The sequence below is a fragment of the Oncorhynchus masou genome, chromosome 16, assembly GCF_036934945.1.
Source record: "Oncorhynchus masou masou isolate Uvic2021 chromosome 16, UVic_Omas_1.1, whole genome shotgun sequence".
Taxonomy (NCBI): domain Eukaryota; kingdom Metazoa; phylum Chordata; class Actinopteri; order Salmoniformes; family Salmonidae; genus Oncorhynchus; species Oncorhynchus masou.
Genome location: NC_088227.1, coordinates 39,717,121 through 39,744,848, shown reverse-complemented (window position 1 = coordinate 39,744,848; position 27,728 = coordinate 39,717,121). Strand labels below are relative to the sequence as shown.

At 45.3% G+C, this 27,728-nt stretch overlaps 1 protein-coding gene across 1 annotated transcript in view; it reads left to right on the top strand.

Moving 5' to 3' along the window:
* The window catches only part of LOC135557938 (G-protein coupled receptor 176-like), a 31,076-nt gene extending 8,414 nt beyond the window's left edge, over positions 1–22,662 (top strand). The window contains exons 2-4 of the mRNA XM_064991661.1: positions 3,865–4,117; positions 17,174–17,387; positions 17,811–22,662. Coding sequence (XP_064847733.1) covers positions 3,865–4,117; positions 17,174–17,387; positions 17,811–18,809 — 1,466 coding nt within the window. The 3' untranslated portion in view covers positions 18,810–22,662. The remainder of the gene's footprint in view (positions 1–3,864; positions 4,118–17,173; positions 17,388–17,810) is intronic.
* Positions 22,663–27,728: the final 5,066 nt, after the last annotated feature.

Sequence of the window (27,728 nt, the reverse complement as noted above, 5' to 3'; positions counted from 1 at the left end):
TCAGCTGGCTTTTCATAGCCAATCATTCAGAGTATCTCTACTGCTCCTGCTGTCTCTAGAGAGTTGAAAACAGCAGGTCTGGGACAGGTAGCACGTCTGGTGAACCGGTCAGGGTTCCATAGCCGCAGGCAGAACAGTTGAAACTGGAGCAGCAGCACGGCCATGTGGACTGGGGACAGCAAGGAATCATCATGCCAGGTAGTCCTGAGGCATGGTCCTAAGGCTCAGGTCCTCCTCCTAGAGAGAGAAAGAGAGAATTAGAGAGAGCATACTTAAATTCACACAGGACACCGGATAAGACAGGAGAAGTTCTCCAGATATAACAGACTGACCCAGCCCCCCGACACAAACTATTGCAGCATAAATACTGGATGCTGAGACAGGTGGGGTCAGGAGACACTGTGGCCCCGTCCATCGATACCCCCGGACAGGGCCAAACAGGCAGGATATAACCCCACCCACTTTGCCAAAGCACAGCCCACACACCACTAGAGGGATATCTCCAACCCCCAACTTACCATTCAGAGGCTGTCCAGTATCAGTCCTTTCTGCTGCATGGCGTCATTGACTGAAAATTAATATAGTTTTAATAGTATAGAAGCTGACTGAATGACTGGCTGACTGAATGACTGGCTGACTGAATGACTGGCTCACTGAATGACTGGCTCACTGAATGACTGGCTGACTGAATGACTGGCTGACTGAATGACAGGCTGACTGAATGACTGGCTCACTGAATGACTGGCTCACTGAATGACTTTCTGGTTGAATGACTGGCTGGCTGACTGGCTCACTGAATGACTTGCTCACTGAATGACTGGCTGGCTTACTAAATGATTGGCTGACTGAATGACTGGCTCACTGAATGACTGGCTCACTGAATGACTTTCTGGTTGAATGACTGGCTGGCTGACTGGCTCACTGAATGACTTGCTCACTGAATGACTGGCTGGCTGACTGGCTCACTGAATGACTTGCTCACTGAATGACTGGCTGGCTCACTGAATGACTGGCTAACTGAATGATTGACTGACTGACTGAATGACTGGCCTGACTGCAGTATAGTGAAGTTTCCAGAAAGATGAGTTTAATTAAGGAAAGAAAGAATGTTAATATAACACTTGAGAGGGTCTGAAAGGCTCGGTCAGCCTGGAGTCAGAGGAGATGGGAGAGATGGAGACTGTAACTGTGATATGAGGGTCTGAAAGGCCCGGTCAGTCTGGAGTCAGAGGAGATGGAGAAGAAAATGACTTACTGTGGAGGCAATAGAGGAATGCTTTTACCATGTGTCCCAACTGGCAACCTATTTCCTATATAGTGTACTACTTTTGACCAGGACCCATAGGGAGTCTCATTGGGCTCTAGTCAAAAGTAGTGCACTAAATAGGGTGCCACTTGGGACATACCATTCATCTCCTTCAGTAGCAGTCTAATGAAACTCCTCCAGCAGCAGTCTAATGAAACTCCTTCAGGAGCAGTCTAATGAAACTCCTTCAGGAGCAGTCTAATGAAACTCCTCCAGCAGCAGTCTAATGAAACTCCTTCAGGAGCAGTCTAATGAAACTCCTCCAGCAGCAGTCTAATGAAACTCCTTCAGCATCAGTCTAATGAAACTCCTTCAGGAGCAGTCTAATGAAACTCCTCCAGCAGCAGTCTAATGAAACTCATCCAGTAGCAGTCTAATAAAACTCCTTCAGGAGCAGTCTAATGAAACTCCTTCAGGAGCAGTCTAATCAAACTCCTCCAGCAGCAGTCTAATGAAACTCCTCCAGCAGCAGTCTAATCAAACTCCTCCAGCAGCAGTCTAATGAAACTGAGCAAAAGTTTACCAGAAAACTGACTGACTGGCATTTAAGGCAGAGAAAACAATCTGAGGATACTGAAAGAAGACTGTATGTATGTAATTGAATACCTTTGTGGGCTTGAAATTCTCTGCCAGTATTCAGTAGGAGCTTCCAGGAAGAGATGGGAAGATTGGAATGTGGAGCTGTGTCTACCTGTGAGGGTTTTGAACTGCTTCTGTGTGATGGGAGAAAAGAAACATGTCACTACTACTTCAGTAGCATTCAGACAATACAGTAATATGACCACTGTGCCTAGACGGACATGTGTCCCAGCCTATTGAGACATCATGAGGATGATACATAGAAAGGTCCAGCTCATTTTAACCAGCTCAGTGGGACCCATTCTCCTGCTCTCAGAGACATGTTAAGAAATACTGTAAGAACGGATATGGATAGAGCCTCAATGCAACAGACCAAATCAAATCAAATCACATTTTATTTGTCACGTACACATGGTTAGCAGATGTTAATGCGAGTGTAGCGAAATGCTTGTGCTTCCAGTTCCGACAATGCAGTAATAACCAACAAGTAATCTAACTAACAATTCCAAAACTAATATCTTATACACAGTGTAAGGGGATAAAGAATATGTACATAAAGATATGAATGAGTGATGGTGCAGAGCAGCATAGGCAAGATACAGTAGATGGTATCGAGTACAGTATATACATATGAGATGAGTATGCAGTGTGAATGATGAAGGATATTAATGTAACAGACCAGCAGTGTGAATGATGAAGGATTTTAATGTACAGTCTATTGCATTGAGACTTGTATTGAAAAGGGTACTAGCTGAAATTATCACACCCTGACAATAGTTTGCTTTGTATGTTTGTATGTTTTGTTTGGTCAGGATGTGATCTGAGTGGGCATTCTATGTTGGATGTCTTGTTTGTCTATTTCTATGTCTGGGCTGATATGGTTCTCAATCAGAGGCAGGTGTTAGTCGTTGTCTCTGATTGGGAACCATATTTAGGTAGCCTGTTTTGTCATTGTGGGTGATTGTCTATGTTAGTTGCTTGTGTCAGCACAGGTCTCATTATAGCTTCACGGTCATTATTCGTTTATTGTTTTGTATCCAGTGCTTTCTTTAATTAAAATATCGTCATGAACACATACCACGCTGCATTTTGGTCCGCTTCTTTCGACGACGGTGACAGAAATACCATTTCTAAAACTAATTTATTTTCCCCTGTTTTATATGTACAGTTTTCTATCATAGCAGCTCCTTCAACTATGAACATGTTGATTTGAGTTCTTCCATTAGTCGGGAAATTAGGGCACTGGGCAGAGATGGAGATGGAGGGAGGAAGGGAGAGGAGAAGTAAGGAGAGAGAGGAGGGAGGGAAAGAGGTGGGAGGGAGAGAAGAGGGAAGGAGGGATAGAGGGGGAAATGAGGGAGAGAGGAGGAAAGGAGGGAGAGAGGGATAGAGGGAGAGATGAGGGAGAGAAGGAGTGAGGAGGGAGAGAGGGGAGGGAAGGTGCCAGAAGGAGGGTGGGTTGTGTGAAGTTCTGTTCCCAGTTTGAGCACCATCACAGGGTTTGGAAAACTGTTCTCATGGAACTCTGCTAAAATTACAAATGGAACGTCATGGCAGTGCTTTGTGTGTGTGTGTGTGTGTGTGTGTGATGAATCACAAACTCTGGCGCGTGTGTAAATACCAGTGGCATGTCACACTTTGTTGCTTAAATTGATCTGTCTTCTTGGTATCACTCAGGTCTGGTTGCTGATGTTTTCACAAACTGATTGTAAAGGAAAATGGAAAAGACAGAAGGGGGTGCTTGAGTGACCACAAGATCGATCATTTCTACAATTTTGTCTGTTCCTGATTGTCTTTCAAATGTACTTCACAAACTCACACACCATAACATTTCACTGTATTACGTTTTCTCACATGCCCTTATACTGTAAAACAATCAAACTGTCATCTTGTCTAAACCCTTTCTCTCTCTCCTCCCTCACCCCCTACTCGCCACCCCTCTCTCTCTCTCTCTCTCTCTCTCTCTCTCTCTCTCTCAGGCAATGCCACTGTTCTATGGTGTACATGCTGTACCAATGTCTTCAAGTCGGTGACCAGTCGCTTCATTAAGAACCTGGCGTGCTCAGGCATCTGTGCGGGTCTGGTGTGTGTTCCCTTTGACGTGGCTCTAGGGGCCAGCCCTCGCTGCTGCTGGTGGCTACACACTCTGCTGCTCTGCAAGGCCCTGAAGTTCCTCCACAAACTCTTCTGTTCCGTCACCGTGCTCAGCTTCTCCGCTATCGCTCTCGACAGGTGGGTGATTGCAAATACAGCGTCTTTGTTTGGATTACAGAAAGTGCTATAAGAACGATGTGTTATCAAATCAAACCAATGGCTGCCCACTACATATAGCAGGGACTGGCTGCCCACTATATATAGCAGGGACTGGCTGCCCACTACATATAGCAGGGACTGGCTGCCCACTACATATAGCAGGGACTGGCTGCCCACTATATATAGCAGGGACTGGCTGCCCACTACATATAGCAGGGACTGGCTGCCCACTACATATAGCAGGGACTGGCTGCCCACTCCATATAGCAGGGACTGGCTGCCCATTACATATAGCAGGGACTGGCTGCCCACTACATATAGCATGGACTGGCTGCACACTACATATAGCAGGGACTGGCTGCCCACTACATATAGCAGAGACTGGCTGCCCACTACATATAGCAGAGACTGGCTGCCCACTACATATAGCAGGGACTGGCTGCCCACTACATATAGCAGGGACTGGCTGCCCGCTACATATAGCAGAGACTGGCTGCCCACTACATATAGCAGGGACTGGCTGCCCGCTACATATAGCAGGGACTGGCTGCCCACTACATATAGCAGGGACTGGCTGCCCGCTACATATAGCAGGGACTGGCTGCCCACTACATATAGCAGGGACTGGCTGCCCACTACATATAGCAGGGACTGGCTGCCCACTACATATAGCAGGGACTGGCTGCCCACTACATATAGCAGGGACTGGCTGCCCACTACATATAACAGGGACTGGCTGCCCATTACATATAGCAGGGACTGGCTGACCATTACATATAGCAGGGACTGGCTGCCCATTACATATAGCAGGGACTGGCTGCCCATTACATATAGCAGGGACTGGCAGCCCATTACATATAGCAGGGACTGGCTGCCCACTACATATAGCAGGGACTGGCAACCCACTACATATAGCAGGGACTGGCTGCCCATTACATATAGCAGGGACTGGCTGCCCATTACATATAGCAGGGACTGGCTGCCCATTACATATAGCAGGGACTGGCAGCCCATTACATATAGCAGGGACTGGCTGCCCACTACATATAGCAGGGACTGGCAACCCACTACATATAGCAGGGACTGGCTGCCCATTACATATAGCAGGGACTGGCTGCCCATTACATATAGCAGGGACTGGCTGCCCATTACATATAGCAGGGACTGGCTGCCCACTACATATAGCAGGGACTGGCAACCCACTACATATAGCAGGGACTGGCTGCCCATTACATATAGCAGGGACTGGCTGCCCATTACATATAGCAGGGACTGGCTGCCCATTACATATAGCAGGGACTGGCAGCCCATTACATATAGCAGGGACTGGCTGCCCACTACATATAGCAGGGACTGGCAACCCACTACATATAGCAGGGACTGGCTGCCCATTACATATAGCAGGGACTGGCTGCCCACTACATGTTTTGGAGGCATTTTTTTTTTTAACAAAATAATAATATGGATCTCAGTGGGGGTCTCGACTTCCTGTTGAGAGTTAGAACGATAGAATTACACGAGGTGCAATTTCTAAATGTGGTCGTGCATCAACAATCACTCAATTAGCCCAGTCAGCAAAAACCTTTTTCAGAATGGTAAGTTCTTCTAGCGGCCAGCTATCTAAACTTGTAGTAAGCAGGTGGAATTACCAACCAGGGTGGGGTCTATTGACCATCAAGTATCATACAGTGGGTTCCAAAATGACTGGCACCCCTGACCGGCAATGCACAAACAATACTTTAAACAAATATAAACAAAATAATTATATAGAGAAACTCAAAATACCAAGATGTTAGTAATGCTGTACTTTATTAATGCTTCAATGGAACCAACCAAAATCATACAATTATTTAAAACAAAATAAATGTAACCAAAATTAAGGTTTCATAATTATTGGCACTCCTCATTTAGTACTTAGTGCCACCACCTCTGGCGAGGATAACAGCATGGAGTCTTTTCCTGTAAATGTTTGACAAGGAACACATTTGGAGGGATTTTGGACCATTCCTTTAAGCAGATCCTTTCAAGATCCTTCACATTCTTGGGTTTGCGCTTATCAACTGCCCTCTTCCACTCAGCCCTCTTCCACTCAGCCCTCTTCCACTCAGCCCACAGCTATTCGATTGGATTGGGGGCCGGCGACTGAGCCACGGCAGAACATTGCTTTTGTTGTCACAGAACCATTTCTGTGTGGATCTAGAGGTATGTTTCGGGTCATTGTCTTGTTGGAAAGTCCACCTAGGGCCAAGTCCCAGTCTTCTGACAGAGGCAACCAGATTGTCAGCCAAAATTGCCTGATACTTGGTAGAATTCATTATGCCTTCAATCTTAACCAGTGCCCCTGGACATCTGGAATTAAAACAGCCCCAAAACATCACAAGGGGTGGGGTGGGGGGAGGGTCACTGTTGAACGTTTAAAACCAGATCTTAACTATGTAGAAATCATAATGGACCTATATATGTTAAATGCCCCCCCCCCCACAAAAAAAGAAATCTGTGTGCCTCCCCCAAAAAGGTTTGCCCACCCCTCGTTTAGTGTTTTGTAGAGGCTGCTATGGGTTTGTTCTGAATGACATTACTACTGAAATGTTGGTTTAAAGCACAGGAGCAGTTTGTACAACTGTGTATATTTGTCTTTCTTTACACACGTGTAAAAGCCACACACGGGGAGAACCGTGTGATCCGCAGACCCTCACATCTGGAAATACTGTTATTAATCCAGATCAAAATAATTCAAAACGTGGTGCAGAGAGAGGCAGTAGTTGGTGCAGCATGTGTACTCCACGCTTCCTGGTGGTGTCCCTGTCTCTCCTGCAGGGCTCTCTGTTCTGAGCTGCAGCCACACGAATTTACAGTCCACAGCAAGGGACACTCTCCCTGACTCTTCCTCCACCGTCTCTCTCCCTGACTCTTCCTCCACCGTACCTATAGTACTCACCTACTCACACATACACTCGCTTGTAAGAAACAATCAAAATATGTGTAATCAGGTGAACACAAGACTCTTCACACCTTCATTTAAGACTCTTCACACCTTCATTTAACTCTTCACACCTCAGTTAAGACTCTTCACACCTCAGTTAAGACTCTTCACACCTCAGTTAAGACTCGTCACACCTTCAGTTAAGACTCTTCACACCTCAGTTAAGACTCGTCACACCTTCAGTTAAGACTCTTCACAACTCAGTTAAGACTCTTCACACCTTCATTCACACTTCAGTTAAGTGTTCAGTGTGTCAAATCGGAGGGCATGCTGTCCGGTCCTCTGGCAGTCTCTATGGGGGTGCCACAGGTTTCAATTCTCGGGCCGACTCTTTTCTCTATATATATCAATGATGTTGCTCTTGCTGGGGGCGATTCCAAGATCCACCTCTACGCAGACGACACCATTCTATATACTTCCGGCCCGTCCTTGGACACTGTGCTATCTAACCTCCAAACGAGCTTCAATGCCATACAACACTCCTTCCGTGGCCTCCAACTGCTCTTAAACGCGAGTAAAACCAAATGCATGCTTTTCAACCGTTCGCTGCCTGCACCCGCACGCCTGACTAGTATCACCACCCTGGATGGTTCCGACCTTGAATATGTGGACATCTATAAGTACCTAGGTGTCTGGCTAGACTGTAAACTCTCCTTCCAGACTCATATCAAACATCTCCAATCGAAAATCAAATCTAGAGTCGGCTTTCTATTCCGCAACAAAGCCTCCACTCACGCCGCCAAACTCACCCTAGTAAAACTGACTATCCTACCGATCCTTGACTTCGGCGACGTCATCTACAAAATAGCTTCCAACACTCTACTCAGCAAACTGGATGCAGTTTATCACAGTGCCATCCGTTTTGTCACTAAAGCACCTTATACCGCCCACCAATGCGACCTGTATGCTCTCGTCGGCTGGCCCTCGCTACATATTCGTCGCCAGACCCACTGGTTCCAGGTCATCTACAAGTCCATGCTAGGTAAAGCTCCGCCTTATCTCAGTTCACTGGTCACAATGGCAACACCCACCCGTAGCACGCGCTCCAGCAGATGTATCTCACTAATCATCCCTAAAGCCAACACCTCATTTGGCCGTCTTTCGTTCCAGTTCTCTGCTGCCTGTGACTGGAATGAATTGCAAAAATCGCTGAAGTTGGAGACTTTTATCTCCCTCACCAACTTCAAACATCTGCTATCTGAGCAGCAAACCAATCGCTGCAGCTGTACATAGTCTATCGGTAAATAGCCCACCCAATTTTACCTACCTCATCCCCATAATGTTTTTATTTATTTACTTTTCTGCTCTTTTGCACACCAATATCTCTACCTGTACATGACCATCTGATCATTGATCACTCCAGTGTTAATCTGCAAAATTCTAATTATTCGCCTACCTCCTCATGCCTTTTGCACACAATTACATTTACATTTAAGTCATTTAGCAGACGCTCTTATCCAGAGCGACTTACAAATTGGTGAATTCACCTTCTGACATCCAGTGGAACAGCCACTTTACAATAGTGCATCTAAATCATTTAAGGGGGGGGTGAGAAGGATTACTTATCCTATCCTAGGTATTCCTTGAAGAGGTGGGGTTTCAGGTGTCTCCGGAAGGTGGTGATTGACTCTGCTGTCCTGGCGTCGTGAGGGAGTTTGTTCCACCATTGGGGGGCCAGAGCAGCGAACAGTTTTGACTGGGCTGAGCGGGAACTGTACTTCCTCAGTGGTAGGGAGGCGAGCAGGCCAGAGGTGGATGAACGCAGTGCCCTTGTTTGGGTGTAGGGCCTGATCAGAGCCTGGAGGTACTGCGGTGCCGTTCCCCTCACAGCTCCGTAGGCAAGCACCATGGTCTTGTAGCGGATGCGAGCTTCAACTGGAAGCCAGTGGAGAGAGCGGAGGAGCGGGGTGACGTGAGAGAACTTGGGAAGGTTGAACACCAGACGGGCTGCGGCGTTCTGGATGAGTTGTAGGGGTTTAATGGCACTGGCAGGGAGCCCAGCCAACAGCGAGTTGCAGTAATCCAGACGGGAGATGACAAGTGCCTGGATTAGGACCTGCGCCGCTTCCTGTGTGAGGCAGGGTCGTACTCTGCGGATGTTGTAGAGCATGAACCTACAGGAACGGGCCACCGCCATGATGTTGGTTGAGAACGACAGGGTGTTGTCCAGGATCACGCCAAGGTTCTTAGCGCTCTGGGAGGAGGACACAATGGAGTTGTCAACCGTGATAGCGAGATCATGGAACGGGCAGTCCTTCCCCGGGAGGAAGAGCAGCTCCGTCTTGCCGAGGTTCAGCTTGAGGTGGTGATCCGTCATCCACACTGATATGTCTGCCAGACATGCAGAGATGCGATTCGCCACCTGGTCATCAGAAGGGGGAAAGGAGAAGATTAATTGTGTGTCGTCTGCATAGCAATGATAGGAGAGACCATGTGAGGTTATGACAGAGCCAAGTGACTTGGTGTATAGCGAGAATAGGAGAGGGCCTAGAACAGAGCCCTGGGGGACACCAGTGGTGAGAGCGCGTGGCGAGGAGACAGATTCTCGCCACGCCACCTGGTAGGAGCGACCTGTCAGGTAGGACGCAATCCAAGCGTGGGCCGCGCCGGAGATGCCCAACTCGGAGAGGGTGGAGAGGAGGATCTGATGGTTCACAGTATCGAAGGCAGCCGATAGGTCTAGAAGGATGAGAGCAGAGGAGAGAGAGTTAGCTTTAGCAGTGCGGAGCGCCTCCGTGATACAGAGAAGAGCAGTCTCAGTTGAATGACTAGTCTTGAAACCTGACTGATTTGGATCAAGAAGGTCATTCTGAGAGAGATAGCGGGAGAGCTGGCCAAGGACGGCACGTTCAAGAGTTTTGGAGAGAAAAGAAAGAAGGGATACTGGTCTGTAGTTGTTGACATCGGAGGGATCGAGTGTAGGTTTTTTCAGAAGGGGTGCAACTCTCGCTCTCTTGAAGACGGAAGGGACGTAGCCAGCGGTCAGGGATGAGTTGATGAGCGAGGTGAGGTAAGGGAGAAGGTCTCCGGAAATGGTCTGGAGAAGAGAGGAGGGGATAGGGTCAAGCGGGCAGGTTGTTGGGCGGCCGGCCGTCACAAGAAGCGAGATTTCATCTGGAGAGAGAGGGGAGAAAGAGGTCAGAGCACAGGGTAGGGCAGTGTGAGCAGAACCAGCGGTGTCGTTTGACTTAGCAAACGAGGATCGGATGTCGTCGACCTTCTTTTCAAAATGGTTGACGAAGTCATCTGCAGAGAGGGAGGAGGGGGAGGGGGAGGAGGATTCAGGAGGGAGGAGAAGGTGGCAAAGAGCTTCCTAGGGTTAGAGGCAGATGCTTGGAATTTAGAGTGGTAGAAAGTGGCTTTAGCAGCAGAGACAGAGGAGGAAAATGTAGAGAGGAGGGAGTGAAAGGATGCCAGGTCCGCAGGGAGGCGAGTTTTCCTCCATTTCCGCTCGGCTGCCCGGAGCTCTGTTCTGTGAGCTCGCAATGAGTCGTCGAGCCACGGAGCGGGAGGGGAGGACCGAGCCGGCCTGGAGGATAGGGGACATAGAGAGTCAAAGGATGCAGAAAGGGAAGAGAGGAGGGTTGAGGAGGCAGAATCAGGAGATAGGTTGGAGAAGGTATGAGCAGAGGGAAGAGATGATAGGATGGAGGAGGAGAGAGTAGCGGGAGAGAGAGAGCGAAGGTTGGGACGGCGCGATACCATCCGAGTAGGGGCAGTGTGGGAAGTGTTGGATGAGAGCGAGAGGGAAAAGGATACAAGGTAGTGGTCGGAGACTTGGAGGGGAGTTGCAATGAGGTTAGTGGAAGAACAGCATCTAGTAAAGATGAGGTCGAGCGTATTGCCTGCCTTGTGAGTAGGGGGGGAAGGTGAGAGGGTGAGGTCAAAAGAGGAGAGGAGTGGAAAGAAGGAGGCAGAGAGGAATGAGTCAAAGGTAGACGTGGGGAGGTTAAAGTCGCCCAGGACTGTGAGAGGTGAGCCGTCCTCAGGAAAGGAGCTTATCAAGGCATCAAGCTCATTGATGAACTCTCCGAGGGAACCTGGAGGGTGATAAATGATAAGGATGTTAAGCTTGAAAGGGCTGGTAACTGTGACAGCATGAAATTCAAAGGAGGCGATAGACAGATGGGTAAGGGGAGAAAGAGAGAATGACCACTTGGGAGAGATGAGGATCCCGGTGCCACCACCCCGCTGACCAGAAGCTCTCGGGGTGTGCGAGAACACGTGGGCGGACGAAGAGAGAGCAGTAGGAGTAGCAGTGTTATCTGTGGTGATCCATGTTTCCGTCAGTGCCAAGAAGTCGAGGGACTGGAGGGAGGCATAGGCTGAGATGAACTCTGCCTTGTTGGCCGCAGATCGGCAGTTCCAGAGGCTACCGGAGACCTGGAACTCCACGTGGGTCGTGCGCTCTGGGACCACCAGATTAGGGTGGCCACGGCCACGCGGTGTGGAGCGTTTGTATGGTCTGTGCAGAGAGGAGAGAACAGGGATAGATAGACACATAGTTGACAGGCTACAGAAGAGGCTACGCTAATGCAAAGGAGATTGGAATGACAAGTGGACTACACGTCTCGAATGTTCAGAAAGTTAAGCTTACGTAGCAAAAATCTTATTGAATAAAATGATTGAAATGATACAGTACTGCTGGAGTAGGCTAGCTGGCAGTGGCTGCGTTGTTGACTTTGTAGGCTAGCTGGCAGTGGCTGCGATGTTGACACTACACTAATCAAGTCGTTCCGTCGAGTGTAATAGTTTCTACAGTGCTGCTATTTGGGGCTAGCTAGCTAGCTAGCAGTGTTGATTGCGTTACGTTACGTTAAAAGAACGACAATAGCTGGCTAGCTAACCTAGAAAATCGCTCTAGACTACACAATTGTCTTAGATACAAAGACGGCTATGTAGCTAGCTAGCTACGATCAAACAAATCAAACCGTTGTACTGTAATAGTTTCTACAGTGCTGCTATTCGGGGGCTAGCTGGCTAGCTAGCAGTGATGATTGCGTTACGTTACAATGTACAATGTACATAGACTCTCTTTTTTTTCTACTGTGTTATTGACTTGTTTATTGTTTACTCCATGTGTAACTCTGTGTTGTCTGTTCACACTGCTATGCTTTATCTTGGCCAGGTCACAGTTGCAAATGAGAACTTGTTCTCAACTAACCTACCTGGTTAAATAAAGGTGAAATAAAAAAAGACTTCACAACTCAGTTAAGACTCCTCACACCTCAGTTAAGACTCCTCACACCTCAGTTAAGACTCTTCACAACTCAGTTAAGACTCTTCACAACTCAGTTAAGACTCTTCACAACTCAGTTAAGACTCTTCACAACTCAGTTAAGACTCTTCACACCTCAGTTAAGACTCTTCACACCTCAGTTAAGACTCTTCACAACTCAGTTAAGACTCTTCACAACTCAGTTAAGACTCTTCACACCTCAGTTAAGACCCTTCACAACTCAGTTAAGACCCTTCACAACTCAGTTAAGACTCTTCACAACTCAGTTAAGACTCTTCACAACTCAGTTAAGACTCTTCACAACTCAGTTAAGACTCTTCACAACTCAGTTAAGACTCTTCACAACTCAGTTAAGACTCTTCACAACTCAGTTAAGACTCTTCACAACTCAGTTAAGACTCTTCACACCTCAGTTAAGACTCTTCACAACTCAGTTAAGACTTTTCACACCTCAGTTAAGACCCTTCACACCTCAGTTAAGACCCTTCACACACACCTCAGTTAAGACGCTTCACACCTCAGTTAAGACTCTTCACAACTCAGTTAAGACTCTTCACAACTCAGTTAAGACTCTTCACAACTCAGTTAAGACACTTCACAACACAGTTAAGACACTTCACACCTCAGTTAAGACTCTTCACACCTCAGTTAAGACTCTTCACAACTCAGTTAAGACTTTTCACACCTCAGTTAAGACCCTTCACACCTCAGTTAAGATCCCTCTCTTCGTCTTCCCCTTCACAATGACCTAGGCACAGTAGGTACAGCAAGGTTAGTCTAGATAGAAGGTGTAGGCCAAGCAGAGTAATATATCATATTCAGCAGACATTTTTATTCAAAGGGACTTACAGTCATGCGTGCAACTAGAGAGTATTTATCTAGCCTCAGTGAAGGACCCTCCTGTCTCCACTCCAGAGAGTCTTCCATCTACATCCTCTTAGAAGGCTTTCCTTAGTGTTCATACTGTTCACACTGTTTACACCAAACTCACAGGAAATTAACAATCACAAGAACACAAGTCTTACCTTTTATTCTCTTCTGTGATGTTTCCAAGAGAATCCTTGTCAATGCCTGCTCTCTGCTCTCATGAGAGATTCCTGCTCCTCGTGCTCAGACTGCAGCCTTTGTAAATACTACTGTTCTGTCTATATCTAATGGTAGCTACTACTGTCCTGTCTATATCTAATGGTAGCTACTACTGTCCTGTCTATATCTAATGGTAGATACTACTGTCCTGTCTATATCTAATGGTAGATACTACTGTCCTGTCTATATCTAATGGTAGATACTACTGTACTGTCTATATCTAATGGTAGATACTACTGTCCTGTCTATATCTAATGGTAGATACTACTGTCCTGTCTATATCTAATGGTAGCTAGTACTGTCTTGTCTACATCTAATGGTAGCTAGTACTGTCTTGTCTACATCTAATGGTAGCTACTACTGTCCTGTCTATATCTAATGGTAGATACTACTGTCCTGTCTATATCTAATGGTAGATACTACTGTCCTGTCTATATCTAATGGTAGATACTACTGTCCTGTCTATATCTAATGGTAGATACTACTGTCCTGTCTATATCTAATGGTAGATACTACTGTCCTGTCTATATCTAATGGTAGATACTACTGTCCTGTCTATATCTAATGGTAGATACTACTGTCCTGTCTATATCTAATGGTAGATACTACTGTCCTGTCTATATCTAATGGTAGATACTACTGTCCTGTCTATATCTAATGGTAGATACTACTGTCCTGTCTATATCTAATGGTAGATACTACTGTCCTGTCTATATCTAATGGTAGCTAGTACTGTCTTGTCTATATCTAATGGTAGATACTACTGTCCTGTCTATATCTAATGGTAGATACTACGATACTGTCTATATCTAATGGTAGATACTACTGTCCTGTCTATATCTAATGGTAGCTACTACTGTCCTGTCTATATCTAATGGTAGATACTACTGTCCTGTCTATATCTAATGGTAGCTACTACTGTCCTGTCTATATCTAATGGTAGCTACTACTGTCCTGTCTATATCTAATGGTAGATACTACTGTCCTGTCTATATGTAATGGTAGCTACTACTGTCCTGTCTATATCTAATGGTAGATACTACTGTCTACATCTAATGGTAGCTAGTACTGTCCTGTCTATATCTAATGGTAGATACTACTGTCCTGTCTATATCTAATGGTAGCTACTACTGTCCTGTCTATATCTAATGGTAGATACTACTGTCCTGTCTATATCTAATGGTAGATACTACTGTCCTGTCTATATCTAATGGTAGATACTACGATACTGTCTATATCTAATGGTAGATACTACTGTCCTGTCTATATCTAATGGTAGATACTACTGTCCTGTCTATATCTAATGGTAGATACTACTGTCCTGTCTATATCTAATGGTAGCTACTACTGTCCTGTCTATATCTAATGGTAGCTACTACTGTCCTGTCTATATCTAATGGTAGATACTACTGTCCTGTCTATATCTAATGGTAGATACTACTGTCCTGTCTATATCTAATGGTAGATACTACTGTCCTGTCTATATCTAATGGTAGATACTACTGTCCTGTCTATATCTAATGGTAGCTACTACTGTCCTGTCTATATCTAATGGTAGATACTACTGTCCTGTCTATATCTAATGGTAGATACTACTGTCCTGTCTATATCTAATGGTAGATACTACTGTCCTGTCTATATCTAATGGTAGCTACTACTGTCCTGTCTATATCTAATGGTAGATACTACGATCCTGTCTACATCTAATGGTAGATACTACTGTCCTGTCTATATCTAATGGTAGATACTACTGTCCTGTCTATATCTAATGGTAGCTACTACTGTCCTGTCTACATCTAATGGTAGCTACTACTGTCCTGTCTATATCTAATGGTAGATACTACTGTCCTGTCTATATCTAATGGTAGATACTACTGTCCTGTCTATATCTAATGGTAGATACTACTGTCCTGTCTATATCTAATGGTAGCTACTACTGTCCTGTCTATATCTAATGGTAGATACTACTGTCCTGTCTATATCTAATGGTAGATACTACTGTCCTGTCTATATCTAATGGTAGCTACTACTGTCCTGTCTATATCTAATGGTAGATACTACTGTCCTGTCTATATCTAATGGTAGCTACTACTGTCCTGTCTATATCTAATGGTAGATACTACTGTCCTGTCTATATCTAATGGTAGATACTACTGTCCTGTCTATATCTAATGGTAGCTACTACTGTCCTGTCTATATCTAATGGTAGCTACTACTGTCCTGTCTATATCTAATGGTAGCTACTACTGTCCTGTCTATATCTAATGGTAGCTACTACTGTCCTGTCTATATCTAATGGTAGCTACTACGATCCTGTCTACATCTAATGGTAGATACTACTGTCCTGTCTATATCTAATGGTAGCTAGTACTGTCTTGTCTATATCTAATGGTAGATACTACTGTCCTGTCTATATCTAATGGTAGATACTACGTCCTGTCTATATCTAATGGTAGATACTACTGTCCTTTATATATCTAATGGTAGATACTACTGTCCTGTCTATATGTAATGGTAGCTACTACTGTCCTGTCTATATCTAATGGTAGATACTACTGTTCTGTCTATATCTAATGGTAGATACTACTGTCCTGTGTCTACATCTAATGGTAGATACTACTGTCCTGTCTATATCTAATGGTAGCTACTACTGTCCTGTCTATATCTAATTGTAGATACTACTGTCCTGTCTATATCTAATGGTAGATACTACTGTCCTGTCTATATCTAATTGTAGATACTACTGTCCTGTCTATATCTAATGGTAGATACTACTGTCCTGTCTATATCTAATGGTAGATACTACTGTCCTGTCTATATCTAATGGTAGCTACTACTGTCCTGTCTATCTAATGGTAGATACTACTGTCCTGTCTATATCTAATAGTAGCTACTACTGTCCTGTCTATATCTAATGGTAGATACTACTGTCCTGTCTATATCTAATGGTAGATACTACTGTCCTGTCTATATCTAATGGTAGATACTACTGTCCTGTCTATATCTAATGGTAGCTACTACTGTCCTGTCTATCTAATGGTAGATACTACTGTCCTGTCTATATCTAATAGTAGCTACTACTGTCCTGTCTATATCTAATGGTAGATACTACTGTCCTGTCTATATCTAATGGTAGATACTACTGTCCTGTCTACATCTAATGGTAGATACTACTGTCCTGTCTATATCTAATGGTAGATACTACTGTCCTGTCTATATCTAATGGTAGCTACTACGATCCTGTCTACATCTAATGGTAGATACTACTGTCCTGGGGGTATGACCTGGTCTCTACAATCACCCAACCTCACCCCAATTGAGATGGTTTGGGATGAGTTGGACCACAGAGTGAAGGAAAAGCAGCCAACAAGTGTCCAGCATATGTGTGAACTCCTTCAAGACTGTTGGAAAAGCATTCCTCATGGAGCTGGTTGGGAGAATGCCAAGAGTGTGCAAAGCTGTCATCAAGGCAAAGGGTGGTTACTTTGAAGAATCTCAAATATAAAATGTTTTGTTTAACACTTTTTTGGTTACTACTATGTGTGTTATTTCATAGTTTTGATGTCTTCACTATTATTATACAATGAAGAAAATAGTCAAAATAAAGAAAAACGCTTGAATGAGTAGGTGTGTCCAAGCATTTGACTGGTACTATGTGTGTGTATATATATATACATTTACCCTCTGGACAGTGTGTAATATTGTCTCATATTATTCTTCTCTCTAGGTACTACTCTGTCCTCTACCCTCTGGAGAGGAAGATCTCAGACGCCAGATCACGTGACCTGGTTATCTACATCTGGATCCACGCCACCCTCGCCAGCGTGCCTGTGTTCGCCGTCACCAACGTTACCGATGTGTACGCCACCTTGTCATGCTCCGACGCCCGCGCCCGCTCCTTGGGTCACATGGTCTACGTGGTGATATACAACGTAACCACGGTGGTTACATTTACATTGTGATCATTTATCAGTCTGTTTTTATCCAGTCAGTGAATTTCAATCATTGCAAGTTAAAAAAAAAAACACTTCTTAAAAAAACAACAAAAAAAAACAGAATCTTTTCGGCTCGCCAGTGTTTAGTAACAAAATAGAAGTATGAGTGCTACCCTCTTAGAAAAAAAATACGTTATCGCGAACATTTAAGGATTCTTTGACTGTTCCCATATGAGAACTATTTTTTTGTTCCAGAACCCTCTATGGTTACATGGAACCCAAAAGGCTTCGACCTGGAACCAAAAATGGGTATCCTATGGGGACAACCGAAGAACCATTTTTAGAACCATTTTTTTTTCCTAAGAGTGTTGGTGCAGGACAGACAACAGTACAACAGTTGTTGTGTTTTTAATTACATTTTATTTTTAGGTGATCCTCCCACTGGCGGTTGTCTTCTTGTTCATGGTTCTGATTCGCCGAGCCCTTAGCGCCAGCCAGAAGAAGAAGGTGATTATTGCAGCGTTGAGAACCCCTCAGAACTCCATCTCTATTCCGTACGTGTCGCAGCGCGAGGCTGAGCTACATGCTACATTACTAGCTGTCGTTTTAGCCTTCTCGGCCTGTAGCGCCCCCTATGGGGCGTTGGTGGTATACCGCACTCTTCTCGGGGACGGTGAGGAATTGTCTCCTTCTCTCTACCTCACAGCCATCTGGCTGCCCAAGGTGTCTCTCCTCACCAACCCTCTGCTGTTTCTGACGGTGAACCGCACGGCCAGGCAGTGCCTGTTGGATGTTTTAGCCCGGGTCCACAGACGCTACAGCCGGCGTAACGTAGTCAGCACTGGGGATCTGGGGTTAGGGGGCGAGGGAGGGCTGGAGGGCTCGGCTCAGGCCGGGAGCCAGCTCCTGGAGATGTTTAATATTGGACAGCAGCAGATCTTTAGGCCGACCGATGAAGAGGACGAGGAGGAGGTAGAGAATGAGATACCTTCATTAGGGTCAGGAGGTGGTGGGGGTTGTTTGCAACCCAAAGAGAACCACCTGGGAGGGGGTAGACTAGGGGGACACGAAGGTAAGATGGTTCTACAGAAAGAGACCCAACCAATCAGAGAGAGTGTTCTTGTGACTAAAGAACCTCCTCTCATATTGCCAAAAGTCGCCCCTGTCCACGCCTGCTCTTACACCTCCTCATCACAGGTGGCGCCAGCGACCCCCACGGAGCCCGACAACGCCACCCAGTTTGGGTTCGGCCCATTCGAGCTGCCGCCCCAGTGGCTGCCGGAGACCAGGAACAGTAAAAAGAGGCTCCTCCCACCGCTGGGGAACACCCCAGAGGAACTGATCCAGACCAAACAGCCACGCCCACGGCCAGAACGACGAATCAGCAGGAACAACAAGGTCAGCAACTTTCCCGTTGTCGACCCTTAAACTACCCTGTCCGTTGACCTTTGAACCTATGATCCCTGAGATCAGCCAGAGGAGTATTCCACTGACGGAGCGTAATGAGAACAGCAATACACCTTTTCCTTTTTCTATCAAGTTCTTTGATACATTTTAGGTCAATGACTGGATACAAAATAAATGGAGGAAATCTGACCAACAACCTGACCAGTCACCTGACCAACCACCTGACCAACCACCTGACCAACAACCTGACCAGTCACCTGACCAACCACCTGACCAACCACCTGACCAAGCACCTGACCAAGCACCTGACCAACCACCTGACCAGTCACCTGACCAACCACCTGACCAACCACCTGACCAACCACCTGACCAACCACCTGACCAACCACCTGACCAACCACCTGACCAGTCACCTGACCAACCACCTGACCAACCACCTGACCAGTCACCTGACCAGTCACCTGACCAACCACCTGACCAACCACCTGACCAGTCACCTGACCAGTCACCTGACCAGTCACCTGACCAACCACCTGACCAACCACCTGACCAGTCACCTGACCAACAACCTGACCAGTCACCTGACCAACCACCTGTAAGAGAAAGCAGGGATCGACAACTCCAGAGCTCGATGAGTCTGTCTCATTGATGATTCTCCCTGTTGTGTAATGGATACATTTTATGTCAATAACTGGTGAGATTTTAGAAAGTCCACACCGAACACCAAACAGCCCAAGTCTAAAGACCAAAGTCACGTTTTTCTGAAGACATGGATTTTTACCCCAATGTCCTTAGTTTCAATGTTCTCTCTTTTTTTCTTGTTCTATCTTTCCAATAAATATTTTCACTTGATTTGTACTGTTACTACTAGCAGAGCAGATAAAACATTTTCAACTGATTTCTACTGGTACTGCTAGCAGAGCAGATAAATCCTTTTCAACTGATTTCTACTGGTACTGCTAGCAGAGCAGATAAAACCATTTCAACTGATTTCTACTGGTACTGCTAGCAGAGCAGATAAAACCTTTTCAACTGATTTCTACTGGTACAGCTAGCAGAGCATTTTCAACATCTCTGTTTTATTCAACATAATTAGTACAACCAATTTAATCTCGTTGATTTTGATGAGTTTGGCAATTATGTATTGAACATACAGTACATGCATTGGATTGCTGCAATGCCACATTTACATTGTGATTGACATGGAGAATTGAGTCACACAAACACTGGATGAATCTTAGATTCTGGGTGAGTCATTAAAGCTAAATAAGAGTATTTCTCAAGGTGTTTTTTCCATGAACAAAACATCTTCTGACATGATTAAACTGTCATCATCAAGTCTTAAATAATGAATGAGTTTCTGTATCAAACCTTTCACTTGTCTCCATAGCGATGTTATTTTCTCTTGTTGTTTTTCATCAAAAGGAACCAGCAATATTTCATTTTGAGAAATCTATAAAGCCTTGAGCTGTAGCTGTCCCTATGTGGGCTTCATTTTTTATTCCATATTATTTTGAGTTTATTTTCTATGGTAGAACATGTCTCTTCAGATGTATTGAAAACCATTCCTTTCCAACGCCAATCCTTTGTAGCACAGACAGTGACTGGAACATTCAATGAAATGAATGACATGATAAGTGCAATTGTACAGTTTGCAAATATATAGTATAAAATAACTTTGGATTAACTGAGTTTATATGATCCTCATGTTATGTTCATATTCCATTATGATGCTCTTCGAAAACCGTGTTACTCAACCTCAGATTCCTGGACCGGGCCCGGTCCGTGGGATATTGCTTTATGGTACCCTGAGATGTTCGAGTGCTAGTTTTGATGTAAGCGGCACCCCAGGTACCCTGAGATGTTCGAGTGCTAGTTTTGATGGAAGCAGCACCCCAGGTACCCTGAGATGTTTGAGTGCTAGTTTTGATGGAAGCGGCACCCCAGGTACCCTGAGATGTTCGAGTGCTAGTTTTGATGGAAGCAGCACCCCAGGTACCCTGAGATGTTCGAGAGCTAGTTTTGATGGAAGCAGCACCCCAGGTACCCTGAGATGTTCGAGTGCTAGTTTTGATGGAAGCAGCACCCCAGGTACCCTGAGATGTTCGAGTGCTAGTTTTGATGGAAGCAGCACCCCAGGTACCCTGAGATGTTTGAGTGCTAGTTTTGATGGAAGCGGCACCCCAGGTACCCTGAGATGTTCGAGTGCTAGTTTTGATGGAAGCGGCACCCCAGGTACCCTGAGATGTTCGAGTGCTAGTTTTGATGTAAGCGGCACCCCAGGAGGATAAAAATATTGTTTGCCAGTCCTAGCCTGGTCTCAGATATCTTTCTGCTTCAACCAACACCATCTCTCAAAACAATGAGTGACAAGGACTTGTTGGCATTTTTAGCAAAAACAGACTGGTACACAGTCCCTGTTAAAAAACAGATTGAGAAACACTCATCTATAAAAAAGGGCCGTCGGTAGTAGATGGTCAGTCCAAAATGTCAACTTATGTCCTATATAGTGCACTGCTTTTTACCAGAGCACTATGGGCCCTGGTTAAAAGTAGTGCACTATAAAGGGAATAGGGTGCCATAGGGCTCTGGTTAAAAGTAGTGCACTATAAAGGGCATAGGGTGCCATTTAGGACACAACCCTTGAAGAGAGCTTGAAGTGACTAATTGAGGGAGAAAGGGTTCTGTGTGATTAGTTCTCCTACAAAAAAAACCTCAATGGATCAATCCTATTGACGCTGCAGATCAATACCCAGACTGCTCCATTTACGACGCACTGAGTGGTATAATTAAGCAATAAGGCACGAGGTTTTGCAATATGCGGCCAATATACCACGGCTAAAGGCTGTTCTTATTCACCATGCAAGGCGGCGTGCCTGGACACAGCCCTTAGCCGTGGTATATTGGCCATATACCACAAACCCCCGAGGTACCTTATTGCTGTTATAAACTGGTTACCAACGTAATTAGAGCAGTAAAAATAAATGTTTTGTCATACCTGTGGTATACAGTCTGATATACCACGACTTTTAGCCTATCAGCATTTAGGGCTCGAACCACCCGGTTTATAATTAATAATGAACCTCTGATAAATTAGAAATTAATATTTGCCTAATGAAAGTATTTTGCTTAGTAGATAATGTCAGAATTCATTTATAACTCTTATATAAAGCTATTTTATTCAAACGTTCAAACCACAAGGTTTACAAAGATCGTGTCTAAATGATGTAGTTTGTCGTTTGTTTCGATTGTTCTTTTTTTCCTGATGATGGTCACGGACAGGTTTACACTGAGTGTACAAAACATTAGGAACACCTTCCTAATATTGAGTTGCACCCCCTTTTTGCCCACAGAACAGCCTCAATTCATCGGGGTCAGGGACTCTACAAGGTGTGGAAAGCGTTCCACAGGGATGCTGGCCCCATGGTGACTCCAATGGTTCCCACAGTTGTATCAATTTTGCCGGATGTTCTTTGGGTGGTGAACCATTCTTGATACACACAGGACACTGTTGAGCCTGAAATACTCAGCAGCGTTGCTGTTCTTGACACACTCAAACCGATGCGCCTGGCACCTACTACCATACTCAGTACAAAGGCACTTAAACATTTTGTCTTGCCCTTTCTCCCTCTGAATGATACACATACACAATCCATGTCTCAATTGTCTCAAGGCTTAAAAATCCTTCTTTAACCCTGTCTCCTCCCCTTCATCTTTAACCTGTCTCCTCCCCTTCATCTTTAACCCTGTCTCCTCCCCTTCATCTTTAACCCTGTCTCCTCCCCTTCATCTTTAACCCTGTCTCCTCCCCTTCATTTTTAACCCTGTCTCCTCCCCTTCATCTTTAACCCTGTCTCCTCCCCTTCATCTTTAACCTGTCTCCTCCCCTTCATCTTTAACCCTGTCTCCTCCCCTTCATCTTTAACCTGTCTCCTCCCCTTCATCTTTAACCTGTCTCCTCCCCTTCATCTTTAACCCTGTCTCCTCCCCTTCATCTTTAACCCTGTCTCCTCCCCTTCATCTTTAACCCTGTCTCCTCCCCTTCATCTTTAACCCTGTCCCCTCCCCTTTCATCACCACTGATTGAAGTGGATTTAACAGGTGACATCAATAAGGGATCACAGCTTTCACCTGAATTTCACCTGGTCAGTCACGAGCTAGGTTTCCATCCAATTGGTGACAGATTATCATGTGAATACTCATCAAGAAAACATGTGAATACTTGTAAAGAAAACATGTGAATACTCGTAAAGAAAACATGTGAATACTCGTAAAGAAAACATGTGAATACTCATCAAGAAAACATGTGAATACTCATCAAGAAAACATGTGAATACTCATCAAGAAAACATGTGAATACTCGTAAAGAAAACATGTGAATACTCGTCAAGAAAACATGCGAATACTCCTAAAGAAAACATGCACATTTTCCACCAGTGATGTGTTTCCACCAAATTGACTTTTTTTTCTCATACAAAAATGCACTTTTTCGCTTAAGTTTTCATGTATCAGGCAAATATCAATAATATATTATATTCATCGTATTAGTTTACATCAATATTTTTACCACCATTTATCACATAATTAATTTTACCAACACAAAAAAGATCCCACCATTTTGTACAGAACAAATGATCTATTGGCGTTCATGAAAACGGTCCGTAAATGTCCTGTTTCCATTACGGCTGTCATTAGTTTTGTTATATACTGTATGACGTTCCTCACATAACATCTGTGGATGGAATTGTGGTTTACGTCATGAAAATCAAATCAAATGTATTTATATAGCCCTTCGTACATCAGCTGATATCTCAAAGTGCTGTACAGAAACCCAGCCTAAAACACCAAACAGCAAGCAATGCAGGTGTAGAAGCACGGTGGCTAGGAAAAACTCCCTAGAAAGGCCAGAACCTAGGAAGAAACCTAGAGAGGAACCAGGCTATGTGGGGTGGCCAGTCCTCTTCTGGCTGTGCCGGGTGGAGATTATAACAGAACATGGCCAAGATGTTCAAATGTTCATAAATGACCAGCATGGTCCAATAATAATAAGGCAGAACAGTTGAAACTGGAGCAGCAGCACGGCCAGGTGGACTGGGGACAGCTGAGCAGGTGTTGCTAATGTTTTCTACACTCAGTGAATATGCTGTCATTAGTTTTGTTATATACTGTATGACGTTCCTCACATAACATCTGTGGATGGAATTGTGGTTTACGTCATGAAAAGAGCTAATGTGTTGCTAATGTTTTCTACACTCGGTGTATATGCTGTCAAGTATGTCAAAATAAGAAAATGATAGTCATGTTTTGGCTGTGATGTTTTCGTTACAGCACCAAGTAATCTACGTCATCAATGAAAATCACCCATTGTATCCAGTGGTATAAAGTATTTAAGTAAAAACACTTTAAAGTACTAATTAAGTATTTTTTTATTTTTTTTGGGGGGGGGGGAGTTGTACTTTACTATTTATATTTGTTGACTACTTTTACTTCACCGCAGTCCTAAAGAAAATAATGTGCTTTTTACTCTCTACATTTTCCCTGACAGCCAAAATAGTTTGTTACATTACACTAATGATGAATGAGTTTTGGTATGTGCCCCTGGTTATCAATAAATTAAAAAAGAGTAAAAAAAAGAAAATTGTGCCGTCTGGTTTGCTTAATATGAGGAATGTGAAATGATTTATACTTTTACGTTTACTGTGGATACTTAAAAGTATATTTGAGCAATTACACTTACTTTTGATACAGAAAGTATATTTAAAAACAAATGCTTTCAGACTTTTACTTAAGTAGTATTTTACTGCGCGACTCACTTTTTCTTGAGCCATTTTCTGTTAAGGTAGCTTTGGTTTTAGTCAAGTGGAGAGGCAATGTGGGCTTTGAATAACAAGCCTGTTACGATATGTTGCACCTCAATGGGATTTCAGCTTTAAAAAAATTATTACTCATCTTGAAAAAAATAAAAAATATTACTCATATTTAACGTAAAATGTTATTTTTTTTTTGGGGGGGGGTGTTTCTGTGTACTAAGTGACCTCCATAAAGTTTTAAAAGCAGCGCTATTTAGTCTAGACCGAGTGTGCGACTAATCTGAAGCTTACTGCATACGTGCGAAGTCTTAATGTACATTCCTAGGAATTGACCTCTTCAGACTTTTACTTAAGACGTGTGTTTTAACCCTCGTATTCTCGTTTCTAGAGTTATTAATTTAACAGCAACGTAATGTTTTGAATTAAAGACGGATCAATATTTCTTCATTTGGTTCACCGTTAGTATGTGTGACATGGAGAAATACGACTGCAACTGTAATAGTGGAACTGGGACCAAGTTTCGACACCTCTACACCTGCCAGAAAACGGAAGAAAAACAGGTGTAGCTAATCCTCTTTGGAGTCACGGAGGATGACTTAGACTGAGAAGAAGAAGCACATGACCAGCTCTGAAAACAGAACCAAGAGAACAAAGTACCTGTTTGTTAAAAAGAGTTTGGCAGATTTTATTTTCTACGCAGATTTTCTTTTCTTATTGTCGTCAATGTGGTTATCCTTTATGTCATCATAGACGTCGTTGGCACTTGTAGCCCCACAGGTCGTGGGTTCGATTCCCAATGGGGTCACCCATATGTAAACATCTAAGCATGCATGCATGACTTTAAGTCGCTTTGGATTAAATAATTTGCTTAATTGCATCTATTATATTATCACTGTCATCACCATCATCATCATCACCAACACCCTCCTCCTCCTCCTCATCCTCTTCACCACCCTCCTCCTCCTCCTCCTCCTCATCCTCTTCACCACCCTCCTCCTCCTCCTCATCCTCTTCACCACCCTCCTCCTCCTCCTCATCCTCTTCACCACCCTCCTCCTCCTCCTCATCCTCCTCCTCCTCATCCTCTTCACCACCCTCCTCCTCCTCCTCCTCCTCATCCTCTTCACCACCCTCCTCCTCCTCCTCCTCCTCATCCTCTTCACCACCCTCCTCCTCCTCCTCCTCATCATCCTTCTTCCCCTTCTTTCCTTCCTTCAGCTGTTTACCAATTGCACATAACAGAAATGAATGTCTTTCCCATACCTTGAATAATTCTGCTGTTGAATTGATTGAACGTTATTTGATCATACAGTACCCCCACAGCCATATTGCTTGGTGTATTGGGGGAGAAAGTGGACTACATGTTATATGATCACATTTCTTCAGCAATTGCTTGGTTTATTATGGCCTACTGCTCATGTGTCTGCACTGCATACTTGGTGATTAGGAAGGGATTTGGTGTGGTGGCCAAATCCCCAACCCCCCCAGCACCACTAACTCTAGAGCAGCGGAGAAGGATTTCCAGTTATTAAACTGAGCTGAGAAACTGTCCTGAGAAAACACTGCTGCAGTCTGCTGAAGTCACCATGGCCCTTAAGCATCCAGCTTCCTCATGGCCCTTAAGCATCCTGCTTCCTCATGGCCCTTAAGCATCCTGCTTCCTCATGGCCCTAAAGCATCCTGCTTCCTCACGGCCCTTAAGCAGCCAGCTTCCTCATGGCCCTTAAGCGGCCTGCTTCCTCATGGCCCTTAAGCATCCTGCTTCCTCATGGCCCTAAAACGGCCAGCTTCCTCATGGCCCTTAAGCAGCCAGCTTCCTCATGGCCCTTAAGCAGCCAGCTTCCTCATGGCCCTTAAGCAGCCAGCTTCCTCACGGCCCTTAAGCATCCTGCTTCCTCACGGCCCTTAAGCAGCCAGCTTCCTCACGGCCCTTAAGCATCCTGCTTCCTCACGGCCCTTAAGCAGCCAGCTTCCTCACGGCCCTTAAGCATCCTGCTTCCTCATGGCCCTTAAGCAGCCAGCTTCCTCATGGCCCTTAAGCAGCCAGCTTCCTCACGGCCCTTAAGCATCCTGCTTCCTCATGGCCCTTAAGCAGCCAGCTTCCTCATGGCCCTTAAGCATCCTGCTTCCTCATGGCCCTTAAGCAGCCAGCTTCCTCATGGCCCTTAAGCATCCTGCTTCCTCACGGCCTTTAAGCATCCTGCTTCCTCACGGCCCTTAAGCATCCTGCTTCCTCACGGCCCTTAAGCATCCTGCTTCCTCACGGCCCTTAAGCATCCTGCTTCCTCACGGCCCTTAAGCATCCTGCTTCCTCACGGCCCTTAAGCATCCTGCTTCCTCACGGCCCTTAAGCAGCCTGCTTCCTCATGGCCCTTAAGCATCCTGCTTCCTCATGGCCCTTAAGCATCCTGCTTCCTCATGGCCCTTAAGCATCCAGCTTCCTCATGGCCCTTAAGCATCCTGCTTCCTCATGGCCCTTAAGCATCCTGCTTCCTCATGGCCCTTAAGCGGCTTGCTTCCTCATGGCCCTTAAGCGGCCTGCTTCCTCATGGCCCTTAAGCAGCCAGCTTCCTCATGGCCCTTAAGCGGCCAGCTTCCTCATGGCCCTTAAGCAGCCAGCTTCCTCATGGCCCTTAAGCAGCCAGCTTCCTCATGGCCCTTAAGCGGCCAGCTTCCTCATGGCCCTTAAGCATCCTGCTTCCTCATGGCCCTTAAGCATCCTGCTTCCTCATGGCCCTTAAGCAGCCAGCTTCCTCACGGCCCTAAAGCATCCTGCTTCCTCACGGCCCTTAAGCGGCCAGCTTCCTCATGGCCCTAAAACGGCCTGCTTCCTCACGGCCCTAAGGCGGCCTGCTTCCTCACGGCCCTAAAGCATCCTGCGTCCTCACGGCCCTTAAGCAGCCAGCTTCCTCACGGCCCTAAAGCATCCTGCTTCCTCACGGCCCTTAAGCGGCCAGCTTCCTCATGGCCCTAAAGCGGCCAGCTTCCTCATGGCCCTTAAGCAGCCAGCTTCCTCACGGCCCTAAAGCAGCCAGCTTCCTCATGGCCCTTAAGCAGCCAGCTTCCTCATGGCCCTAAAGCAGCCAGCTTCCTCATGGCCCTTAAGCAGCCAGCTTCCTCACGGCCCTAA